This window comes from Cornus florida, unplaced genomic scaffold (assembly GCF_030987335.1).
Source record: "Cornus florida cultivar Cherokee Brave unplaced genomic scaffold, ASM3098733v1 CherokeeBrave_3.0.0_Hap2_Chr10, whole genome shotgun sequence".
NCBI lineage: Eukaryota > Viridiplantae > Streptophyta > Magnoliopsida > Cornales > Cornaceae > Cornus > Cornus florida.
The window spans coordinates 97045980-97058846 of record NW_026775580.1 but is presented as its reverse complement, the minus strand read 5'-3'; the positions used below and the strand labels follow the sequence as shown (position 1 = coordinate 97058846).

Below are 12867 nucleotides of genomic sequence, written 5' to 3'. Positions count from 1 at the left end.
CTCTCGACCTTTGATCTCGTCAGCTGAGGGTATTTTATGCACCCCAGTGACTTTGATAATTTTATCAGACAGAAGGTGGTCAAAGATTTGTTCTGCTTTACTTATATCGAAAGCATATTGTTTGCCAGCCTCAAAGATATTCCTTTTAGCTGAAGATGATGAGGGTTGAACACCGCTAACAGTCTCTAAGGGCTTAGCTAAGGCTTTACATACATATGGTTTTTTTGAAATAATTTCAACAGCATCGACCTCTAGGTCGTCGTATACTGTGTTAACCATGTGTATTTCGTAATTAGGGTCCTTATAATAGGTCCCCCGAAAGGAGTTTTTCCTCTCGTTTTCTTCTCGTAGGATTTTTTCATACTTGGTGACCCTATCGGCTAATTGGAATAAATCTCCAAAAATGAGTACCCTCGAATTTCTTTCATAGTTCGAAGTCTAAACCGTTAAGAGCCAAGTTGACAAACTCTTCTTCAGGTAAAGTAAGTTGGCACCTATTTCGTGCCTTCTTAAACCTAGCAAAAAATGTCTTAACATCCTCATTTGGCAACTGATGGATCCTAGATAAGTCAGACATAGAGACTTCTGGTTCTTTCCTATAAAACTGATCATGGAACACATCCTGCATTTGTTGCCAAGTATGTATGGAATTTGGTGGCAAGTTTAAATACCACTTGAATGCAGTCTCAGTGAGAGTGTTGGAGAATAACTTCATTTTATACCAATCGTTGTTACTAAGCGGCCCACATTTTAACGTGAAATGGGCAATATGCTCAAGAGTCAATTGGTTGCCCTCTCCTGAAAAGGTTGCAAAGTTCGGCACCCAAAAATTTTGGGGAAGATCCATCCGATTTATCCAATCAGGAAATGGGTGCCTGAAAGTAGGTCGAGTGGCCCTTTTCAAAGCTGGTCCATATTGTTCTTGTATGACCTCAGCTAATTGCTCCCTAGTCATGACCATAGGGGGGGCTTGGTTCTGAAAAAGGACATTGGGCCAAGGGTTATGTCCTTCTTGCCCCCCCGGGTTCGCAGCCTGAGGTGGTAAGACTTGAGGTTGAAGATGGGGTGGTCGACCATTAGGTTGGTCATGATTTCTCCATCTTGGTTGTTGGTGACCATTCACTCCTGGCTCTACTGGATGGACTTGTGGTGGAATTAGAGCTACTAGTCGAGGACCATTAACCATGGGAGGTGGTTGGGCACCTTTTTCTGGTTGACTGACTTGTTGAGGAGGAAATTGGTCCATTTGTCTATCATTTTGGTTTTCTAACCTAGGCAGTTGAGAAATAACCTGCCTATCAATACGAGTCACTAAGGCATTAATTACCTCGTTCAGCTGTTGGAGCTGAGTATTAGTTATATGGGATGAAGCCACCAGCGGCTCCATATTTTTGTTGATCTCCCAAGCGACTTGGCATTGGGAAGCCTCCACTCTACCTTCAAATCGTGTCACTATATTGCTGACACTTTCGGCCTCCACTTGGTGGCTGGCCTGATGTCCCTCCTCATGCTTAGACGTAGAATCTTGTATGATTGGAGCAGGCTGATTTTCTTCCTGATCTTCCCTTTGAGGGTTAGCTTATCCAGCTGAAGTTTGAGTTTGTGACCTAGTCTCGATGACCATTCACAAATAAAACACTTGTCCCACCGGACGTGCCAAAGTTGTTTGGCTCACAAAGTGGTCTGAGGTCACTAGCCAATGAATGGCTGACCTAGAACGCGGGCGTGCCAGAGTCCTGATGGACTCGAATATTTCTTACCAAACTATTCCTATCGGGTCGGGTCACTGAACTAAGGTGATTCAGGTAAAAGTTGGGGAGTAGGAATGACCCTCTCCTTAAGGTTGCTATTGCCTTTAAGAAAGGACTTCAAACATTTAAGATAAATATCAATTAGAAGCAACTTAGCTGGACAATAAATATACCTGAATTTGCAAACCTTTCTTCATTGAACTTGACTGATTATAATGATGAATGAATTACAAACTCTTGATTGAAATGGAAACTAAAGTACTGAACGCATGAACTAAGTACTAAACTGATAGTGCTAAACTGAACTTGATGAAATAAAAGCTAAGTGCTAAACTGAACTTGATGAAATAAAAGCTGAGTGCTAAGTGATATGAATGCTAAAGGTTGATCTTTAGAAATGGTCTTGGACCCCTTCCTTGTGAGGCTTGAGTGGGTATTTATAGAGGCTTCCACTTGGTGTTGTCCTTTTCAAACCGTTTCTCTAGAAATTAATTGGTTGTAAGCTGAAAGTGACTCTTCTTAACCATCTTGCTGAACTGGTCAGGTTAACTGACTTACACATCCCTCTATAGGCAGACACAAGTATGTCTGACATATTATTTTTGACTAAATGGTGCCTTTTCTTTCATGCTTGATGATTTTGGTCTTCAAGCCATTTTCAGCTCTCTGCACCTGTCATGTCTGGCTTGATTTGTACATTGGCCTGGACTCATCTGATTACTGACAATTCTGACTTTCTTCATCAAATGTAAGTGAGAACATTCCATCTGTAGTTCTGAGCTTCTGACATTGCCAAGTTGTCCTTTTCTATTTCAAGTTCTCTTCACGTTTCCAGACCTGATTTGTTGGGTTCTTGAAACATTGGGATTCATAGCCAGTCTTCATTTGAATCACCTCAAAGATTTCTCAAGTGATTATGACCCGAGACTCCTGATCATAACCATATTTGGCTATGAGTCTTGATCATGGCCATAGTAACTAAGAATTTTGGTTAAGATTCGTGATCATGACCATTATGATCGAGAGTTTTATGATCATTGTGACCGTTGTTACTGAGAAAGTTGTGACTGAGAGGATTTTGGCCTAAACTCATGACCATGATGACTGAGAGAAATATATCGTAAACTCATGATCATTGTGACTGAGAGGATTTTGGCCTAAACTCATGACCATGATGACTGAAAGGATTTTGGCCTAAACTCATGACCATGATGACTAAGAAAAATATGGCCTAAACTCATGACCATGATGACTGAGAGAAATATGGCCTAAACTCATGACCATAGTGACTGAGAGGATTTTGGCCTAAACTCGTGACCATGATGGCTGAGAGAAATATGGCCTAAACTCATGAACATGGTGACTGAAAGGATTTTGGCCTAAACTCATGATCATGGTGACTGAGATAAATATGGCCTAAACTCGCTATCATTGTGACTGAGAGGACTTTGGCCTAAACTCATGACCATGATGACTGAGAGAAATATGGCCTAAACTCATGACCATGGTGACTGAGAGGATTTTGGCCTAAACTCATGACCATGATGACTGAGATAAATATGACCTAAACTCATAACCATGGCCATTGAGACTGAGAGTCTCAATCATGGCTGGTTATGAGCTCAATCCCTCATCTCAGTCGTAATGGCCTAAAAATTCCACTCTTCTTATTTCTCAGCCTTAAATCTTATCACCATGATTTAGAAATTAATCTTTCGCCCTGATGATCATGGGTTGACCCAAATTTCAGACCTCGTGGTTTCTAATCACGTGGCACATTTGCTTCGAATTATATTTTAGGTGTTAACAGTTATATTTCCATTTGAGAACTATATTGTTTGTTGCTTAAAGGAACAAATGTTTCAATTTAAAGCTAAATTGAGCTTGGTAAAAGAAACAGTCTCGGGACACGAAGGGGTGAAGTGTTCAAAGTAAAAGGAGGGTACGAGATACCCTAGGGTGAAAATCCTAAACCCTGCAGCAGTAGACCCATGATTTGGGTATTGGGAGTTGTTTCCACATTAATCGGTAGGGGAGTGATAGTGTAGGACGCTCCGGAATGATTGGAAGGTGTTCGTTGAATTGTACCAAAGAAAGGAAAAATGTTTTAAAACTCAGTTCTGAAAATGGGTTATCTCATTTTGTTACCTTGTTATTGATATTTTTCAACATGAAAAAGAATGAGTAATTTATGAAATGTCTGGCATTTGCATAAAACCTCATTGTAAGCATGATTACAGTTTCCCTGGGCATTGCTGTGATACCCCTCAGATCCGAGACACGGATTGATCAGGCCCAGGCCCAAACCCGAGGGAATATCAAACAATTAAAGTATTTTAAAGCGAACACAGATGACAAAATGAAATAATAAAGATGGAATAAAACTGAAAGAAACATTAATTATAAAACTTTCCATGCATAACTGAATAATAAAACTCCAATTCTCTAAAACTTCAAGGTTACAACTTGGGAATCCATTGGTGGACTCCTAACCAAAAGTTCAACTGAAACTGAAATTGAAAATAGATAATGCTAGAAACATCGAGAAAAATCCTACGTAATTAGATGAATGTGAGACTGTCCTCAACAAGCACGATCAAGCTCTAAGGCTGGAACCGTCCTGTACCTGAAAAGAATAATAAAGGAGTGGGTTAAACCCACAAGCAAGTTCTAATCTAACTGCAATCCATACAGTGACTCAATACGCAGATACACTGTAGACACCTCACAATATCTATCTAGTCCATACATATAAATATATCCACACTAAGGGATATTCACTGGTCTATAATAGGGGTCTCAACCTGAATAGAAGGCAACATACGAATACGCACCCAAAGGTGAACATGAGTACCTAGACCTAACAGGGTACACCTCAACCTATTATAACCAGTTACGCATCCACCACATATACGCACCCTAACCAACGAGTCTGAGACTCAAGCTCAGCTTATGGTACCATAAACATATATATAAAATCCATCCAAATCCAGGGTATGTAGTTCAAATATTTAATAAACTGACATACAACAAACCAACTGGTTAGTCACTCAACTTATTCAGTTGATATGTCTTAACCACCGTCCATTAATCCAGGAAGCCACTTAACTTAGTTGCAGTTGATATGACTTAATCAAGATTAGGATTCAATATTTATAAATCCATTCCTTAAATCCGTTAGTTTAGGTTTAGGTGTTTGGAGCTAAACCGTCACCAGTATGTCACCGTCCCATACCGGTGCATACAATTCTCCATATCCTTGTAAATTACATCATATATATAATAGTTTAGTAATTTACAATCCAAAATTAATATCCAAATAATTGCAGAAAGAATATTAACAATCTAGCAATTAAAATCCAGTAGTAATCCATGTAATTGCATCGAAGAATTAAATATTCTAACAATTAACATCCAACACATGCATAGTTCAAATTTAATAAAACAATGACCCTATCATGTATTTAAAATTTGTTCTATAATAATATTATAGTCCAATAAATCGCTAAATTAATTTAAGCGATCTAGTTCCCTCCATCCGGTAACAGAGTACTAAGTCATATACTTATATTTTGTTGTATCCTTTAGCACAGAGCCCTCACTATGCCACAAGTCCAATATATTACTTTAAAAAACTTCATCGTGCATCTAAAATAAATTTAAAATCATTTTATAGCACCCAAAACCGTTAGATTAAAATTAATCAACAAATCTCCTTTCAGCCATTAACTGTACGCAAAGTTGTCAAATAGCGTACTGTTAATTCTATTTAAAACTAAGGGGTAAATTTATGCAATTCAAGACCTTAGTTACATGTTAAACTTATTATTTAAAAAACCCAATTAAAATTTTAAAACTGTTCAATAACCCAGAATACCCAAACAGTGACTGAAAGTCACTTTTACGCACAAAACAAAGAAATAGCCTGCTCTAGAAAAGTGGAGCAGGTCAAGGTGACATAGAGCCTGCTCTACCACACCTTGGAGCCGGCTCTAACAGGTGGGAGCCAGCTCTTGGCATTCCAGAGCCGGCTCTCTCTCCCCCTGTGAGCTTCCTCTCCGTTTCAGCTTTGTTCTGACCTCTGTTCCAACTCCGGCCAACTACAACCCTTCTGTTTGGTTTCTTAAACTGATCTTAAGCATCTTATTAACACCCAAGAACATCCCAAAGGTTTGATAACAACCATTAGACCCAATCACAGAGATTAAATTTTGTTATCGAACTAACATACGATAGGAACAAATCTGAAACTATTTGATGAATTGAAACGGAACAAATTGCAACACATATTTAAAACAGAATAATAACAACCCTATGAGTTTTATATAACCCCAGTATTGTTCCTATATTTTGTTTACAGTAGTTGCAATCAAATACAGAGACTAAAGTTACAACAGAAACAACATGTTTGAAGGACTGAAAACTGGAACGAAACTTGTATGCACTGTAACAGATTTATTTTTAACACCACAGATCATCAATATAGCATAAGTTAAATAGGTAAATTCCAGTTACTGATTGATTAAACCCTAAAGATTATCTAGGTGCACAGAACACGAGCCAAAGAGAAGGAGAAAGAGAAGAACTTGCATGTGATTTCAGTTATAAAATCTCGGCGTCGTCTTTAAGTTTCCGGCAACTACTGAACACCGGTAAACCTTCTATTGCTCTGAATCTAACCTCAATCAACCTCCTTGGTCCTTTCTGTAAAATTCCCCTCAAGCCTTGCTCGGTTTCTCTTACGTCTCTGTTTTCTCTCTATGTTTCTTTCTTATCTTTGATACGTGAACAGGAGTGGTATAAAGACTTTTTAAAACCCTAAGTTGTCATAATGATATATTTATAGGTTTTAAACTAAAACCCTAATCCAAAATTTCTATCCAAGAAGGAAACACAAATACTGATATTCTCTACCTCAGTCAAAAACGTGAAACCCTAAAAGAAAAAAAAAACCTACGATAAACATTAATTTAATTAAATTTAATAAAACAAATAATTAGCAATACAATTAATTAACAAACCAATACAATCAAAATGTCAATTCATTCAAACAACAAGCAAATAAAGTTCAAATAAATTAACCAATGAAAACCAAACAAATAACACACACCATTAAATGATTAATTAAATAAAAATGCAATTAAATCAATTAAACAAATAAAGTTCAAATAAAATGCAATTTAAACAATAAATGAAATACCAGGACTATCCTTTTGAAATTAGGGGTATTATAATTGCTCACTCTTAACAATTTTTAGGGGTTGTCACCTGATGGTGGATACAAGGATACTAGCTTTGAACTTTGAAATTAGTTAGTGCTGGATGTGTTTTGCGTGAAACCGAGGTTGTTGTGCTAAAATGAAGATTATAGCATGCTCTATTCTATGAGTTTTGTTTCGTTTTGGTGTTGTACATAAATGTCCTACTACATAAATCATGCTAGGGTGTTAATGTATGTATATGGTTTGTTTGGGTAAGAGAGTTGTGCTATCTTTTGTGTATAGTTGGGTTGCTCTTCATATGTTTATCTTTTGTTTTGCATCTAAAGATGGTAACATGACCCTTAGTTGTATATGTTTTGCTGCTAATGTATGTATATATACTTAATGATGTATGTTGGAGGCTATTGCTGATGGGTTAAATCTATTTTGGAAACATGAAAGGTGTAATAACCCAGTTGTTTATAGATAGTCACATGCTTTTGTTGTTGAGAACACCATAGACTCTTTTGATGCTTGACATTATATTCTGCAAAACAGGGACCTCTATTTTATTGGAAAACAATATTTTATCAAGGGGTTTGTAATGATTCGATTGCTATGAAATTTTTACCACAGGTTCCTCTACACGTCTAATTACTCTCTGGAAAATTTCATAATTTTTGAATGAACGGTTATGTTTTAAAAAATTCAACAGTACTTGCTATTCATATATTATCGTTGTTGCGGAAGATTTTTAGGTGATTTATTTGATGAATTTTTTAGATTTTGTACCATCATGTTTACTATCTCAAAACAATATCCTTTCAATTTTCTCAACTCCTAATATTTTTTTTTAAGACCAAAGTTCAGTGTGACAGATTTTCGCACCATCAACGTAGTCAATTTCTGATAGGGGTGCAACTTGGGTTGGGTAACCCGAACCCAACCCGATTTTTTATTGGCTTAGGCAATTATTTTTACAATTAGGATTGGGCTTGGGTTGAAAAATCTCAACCCGAATTTAATTATGGTTGAGCTTGTGTTGAAGTGCTAGCAACCCGAATCCGAATTCTAATATTATTTTCATATGTATTTTTACTTTTAAATACATTATATATAATATTTAAACTATGATTACTTTTTTCTTTTCAACTTGTTTTGTTAAATCTTAACTTATTGTATGTTAACATTTAGGAGAATTAATTTTTTAAAAAATTGTTTGTAATTTATTAAAAATCTATAAAACATCTTTAAACTTTTTATTGTTTAAGAGTAATTTAATCAAAAACTAATTCAAAATCATATTAAATGTTCGGTGTAAAGATAAGTATTAACCCAAATTTTTTACATGGAATATAAACTCGAGTAGCAAGTCCAAATTTAAAAGTAGAAGGATGAGTTGGGCTTGGGTTGAGTAGTTAAAGTTGAGGATAGAGTTAGGTTTGGGCTTGGGTTTAGCATTTCATATGGTGGGTTGGGTTCAAGTTATACCTCAAACCCACTCGAGTTGCAACCTTAATTTCTGATCTAAAAAATATTTTCATTGGCATAGCTTTAGCTGCTGGGAAGGGTTCGGTCATGCTGCATTTTAAGTCTAGTTTCCATATCATTTTCGTTTACCCTATTTCGATTTAAAATGAATTTTCTACGGTTTTTTTTTATTAACCGCTACTCAATTTTCCTTCCAATTAGAATGAGTTGTCTTAACTTCTTTTGTAAATGTAATTTATCACGCCCTATCAAGGGCGGATCCAACCTTTATGAATGGGGTGGGCTAATTTTGGACTGGGCTAACTTTGTACTGGGCTACCATTACTATTATTATTATTTTTTTGGGCTGGGCTTAAAGTAGTATGGTTTTTTTTTTTGGTGGGCTGAAGCCCAACTTCGCCCACCCTTGGATCCGCCCTTGCGCCCTATAGTTTTGGGGTGTGACATTAGCATTGCTCATTTTTTTGATCCATTAATGTGAAACGTTTTGTTAACAAAGGAGTTAACTAGCGAGGTGACTTTGACTGTACGATGACTCGTGCTGATCTATTTGACAATCGTTTTCATTTTACGTTTATGTTTTTATCCAAGAAAACAAAGGGTTAGTCGGCCTCCTAATTGGTCCATGGCTGAAAATGAGATTTTATGTTATGCGTGGATGGCCATTAGCTCTAATGCAGTCATTGGTTCATACAAACAAAAGACGATGTTATGGAGTCAAATTCATGAAAGTTTTGAACAACATATTAGTGGTGATATGTAATACCCCTAATTTAAAAGGGATAAAAATTGGAATTTAAATGTTATTTTATGTGCATTTTTATTTTGTGGCTAAGTGTTTATGTGTCAAATTATTTATTTGTGTTTATTATTTGATTTATTTGAATTATTTGCATTAATTGAATTAATTGCATTATAGTGATTTAATTGAAATTGTTTGTTTGCATTTATTGACTTATTGGAATTCTAATGTGAATTAAACTACGTGAGTTTTTAAATATATTAAGTTATTTTTACTTACAAGTTTTGGGACGTCATCTGGTGTAGCCGACATAGAATTTAATCGTAGGCTTTATTATGGGTCGACTAGGATTAAGTTTAGGGCCTTGTCTTTATTATGACAAGGATTAGGGTTTTGGTATTAAGCCTATAAATATACCATTATACTTTAAGCTCAGGGTTTACGATATATCACATAGCATACACGTAGAGTTGTTCTGTAAAAACAGAGGGTAGAGGAACAAAGCATTGTAAAGATTGTCAAGGAGGAAATCAGAGAGGACCAAGGGAGAGTTATGGTGGATTAAAACAAAACCATGGGAGGCTTGAAGGTGGTCAGTGTTTGCAGGAAATTAGGAAGACGGCGACAAAGTTTTGAGACCAAAACTGCAGGCAAATTCTTCTCTTTCTCCTTCCCTTTGGCTTGTGTTCTGTGCATCTATATAGTCTCTAGGGTTTAATTGAACTTTAATTGGAAATTATATGTTTAGTACATGTTATATCAATGATCTGTAGGTGTTGATATCAATTCTATAAAACAAAATTTATGCATGCTTTCGTTTCAGCATTCTGTTATTGAAGTATGTTAAGTTAGTTGCAATTTTAGCCTCTGTAATTGTTTCCAACTACTGTAGATAGGCCATTGGAATGATACTAGGTATTCATAAGACTAGTAAGTTCAGTATTTAAGAGAAACAGAGGAACTGGAATGATCGGAGGTGGAGCAGATAGGCTGAAACGGAGCAGAACGGGGACGAAGGCTCTCAAATGAGGTGAGAACCGGCTCCATGGATGTGGGCAGCCGGCTCCCACACTTAAAGAGCCGGCTCTAAGACCTATAGAGCTGGCTCCAGGCTCAAAAGAGCCTGCTCTTTAAAACTTAGAGCAGGCTCTTTAATAGTGAATGTTCTGTAAACTTTTCTACGAACTGTTTCTTACTTTGGAGCATGGGAATGTTTCTGTTGATTCTGGGGTTTCACACAAGGATTAGAAGGTTGATTTTGGGTGTTATTAAGACCTTGAATTTATTAAATTTGATAAGGCTCCTAAGTTCAGTAGAATTGTTGTTGAAAAATAGTTTTAGTTTTGTTCTTAACACATGTTAATTCGGTAGCGAATTTAATTTCTGTAGTTGATTTTAATTGTTGTTTTCAAATCATTGGGCTGATCTTTGGTATTAATAAGACATTTAGGATCAGTTTTTGAAATCAATTGAATGGTGGAAAAAGGCCGGAAAAGAAGCAGAACGGTCGGAAACGGAGAAGTAACTGAACTGAGGCTCATAGGGGAAGAGAGACGGCTCCATAGAGGGAGGAGCCGCCTCCCCCATGAGTAGAGCCTGCTCTAGAGGAAGTAGAGCAGGCTTTACCTTTAAAAGAGGCTGCTCTACCTCTAAAAGAGCCTGCTCTTTTAGGATTAGAGCAGGCTCCCTTCATTTTGCATATTCAGTTACTGTTTTTACGAACTTTTTGCTACTGTTTGCGCACTTGGGGTTCTTGAAAAATTCTAGAACTTTAATGGGGGTTTAAATAATTAATTTAACATGTAATTAAGATCTTAAATTGCATAAACTACCCTCGTTGTAATAATGGAATTAACAGTGCGCTAATTAACAATTTTGCGTATGGTTAACGGCTGGAAGGAAATAAATTGTTTAATTTTAAATTTGACAATTTAAGGTGTTATATATGTTCTAAATTAAATTTTAGATGCATGAGGGAGTCTTTTAATTAATAAATTGGACTTGTAGAATAGTTTGTGGCTGGGTGCTTAAACAACAAAACAATATACAAGTATACAACCTAACTTGCTATTGACGGATAAAAGGAACTGAATTGCTAGAATTAATTTTTAGCAAATTCTTGGATAATATTATGATTTTAAATCTTATTTGAATGCATGATAGAATAGTTGTTTTATTAAAACTAATTTATTCATGCTTTGGATGCTTGTTGATGAACCGTTAAATAATACATGGTTTAACTTTTGGATTTAAATTGCTGAAATAATAAATATTCTTCTGCAATTGTTTGGAATGATTTCGGATTGTAAATTACTAACATGTATTTATATGTTGTAATTTACATGGTTTTGGATTTTAAATTGCTGAAACTTAAAACACTTTTCTACAAGGATATGGATATTTGGTTTTGGACTATAAATTACGTGCTTAATATTTATATGTTGTAATTTATATGGATATGGAGGATTGTATGCACCGGTATGGGACGGTGGCATACTAGGTATGGTTTAGCTCAAAACGCTAATTCCTACCTTATGGATTTTAATTGGTGAACAGTTTTATCTGTTTTATTAATTATATGGATTTTGTGGATTGTATGCACCGGTATGGAACGGTGTCATTCTAGGGACAGACTGATTCAAAATACTCAGTCCTACTTATTTTGGAATAAGGGTACGAATTATAAAAACATAATTCTCCTTATATTTAAGTCTGTGCAGTTGAATAAGCTGAACGACTTACTGGATCTCTTATATAAGTCTGTGCGGCTGAATAAGCTGAACGACTTATTAGATTTCTTATAAATGGATATGAATGGATTTTAAATATATGGTTATGGTACCATGAGATGAGTTTGAGTCTTAGACTCGTTGGTTAGGGTGCGTATATGCAGTGGATGCGTAGCCGGCTATAGTAGGTTAAGGTGTACCCTATTAGGTCTAGGTACTCATGCCCACCTTTGGGTGCATTTTCGCATGTTACCTTTTATTCAGGTTGAGGCCCCTACTGTAGTTCAGTGAATGTCCCTTAGTATGGATATATATAGAGATATATATATATATATATATATATATATATATATATATGTATGGACTAGATAGCTATTGTTGAGATATCTAGGGTGTATCTGCGTATCGGGTCACTGTTTGGATTGCAATTAGAGAAGAATTTGCATGTGGGCCTGACCCACTCTAATTTTTACAGGTGTTCGTTAGTTCCAGTCTTAGAGCTGGATCGTGCTGAGCAGATACAGGCATTCACTCCACCAATGCTGTAGGATTTTGTTTCATGTTTTAGGCTTTGTTTTTTTTTTTTTTTTCCAGTCATTTGAGTTCAGTGGGATATTTTAGGGGTCCACTAGATGGATTCCCGAGTTGTATAATTTGGAGAACGATTTGTATTCATGAAGTATCAGTTGTAATAGAATAGTTTTATTTATCAATAAAATTTTATTCTGAGGTTTCAGTTTTTGGATTATCATTGTAGTTTCTTTTCCGTAATTTATTTATTCCTGTTTTCTTAATTGTATTTTGTGTTCGTTAACTGCTAATTGGTTTGATATCCTCGGGTAATCGGGCGTGAGCCTGGCCAACCCGCATCCGAAGATCCGGGGGTATCACATGATGGTACACCTAAAAGAGTTAATAATGCTTGCTTGAATCGCTGGTCCTTCATACAACAA

General features: G+C 36.1%; 1 protein-coding gene across 1 annotated transcript; it reads right to left on the bottom strand.

Annotated features, from left to right (window-relative positions):
• Nucleotides 1-424: 424 nt before the first annotated feature.
• LOC132278188 (uncharacterized) lies at nucleotides 425-1387 on the bottom strand. Its single transcript, XM_059779997.1, has one exon. It carries the CDS (start codon nucleotides 1385-1387, stop codon nucleotides 425-427), a length of 963 nt encoding a protein of 320 aa, XP_059635980.1.
• Nucleotides 1388-12867: the final 11480 nt, after the last annotated feature.

Bases quoted from the DNA above. Each gene is read 5' to 3' on its own strand.
- LOC132278188 (XM_059779997.1), bottom strand. From the start codon at position 1,387: ATGGAGCCGCTGGTGGCTTCATCCCATATAACTAATACTCAGCTCCAA.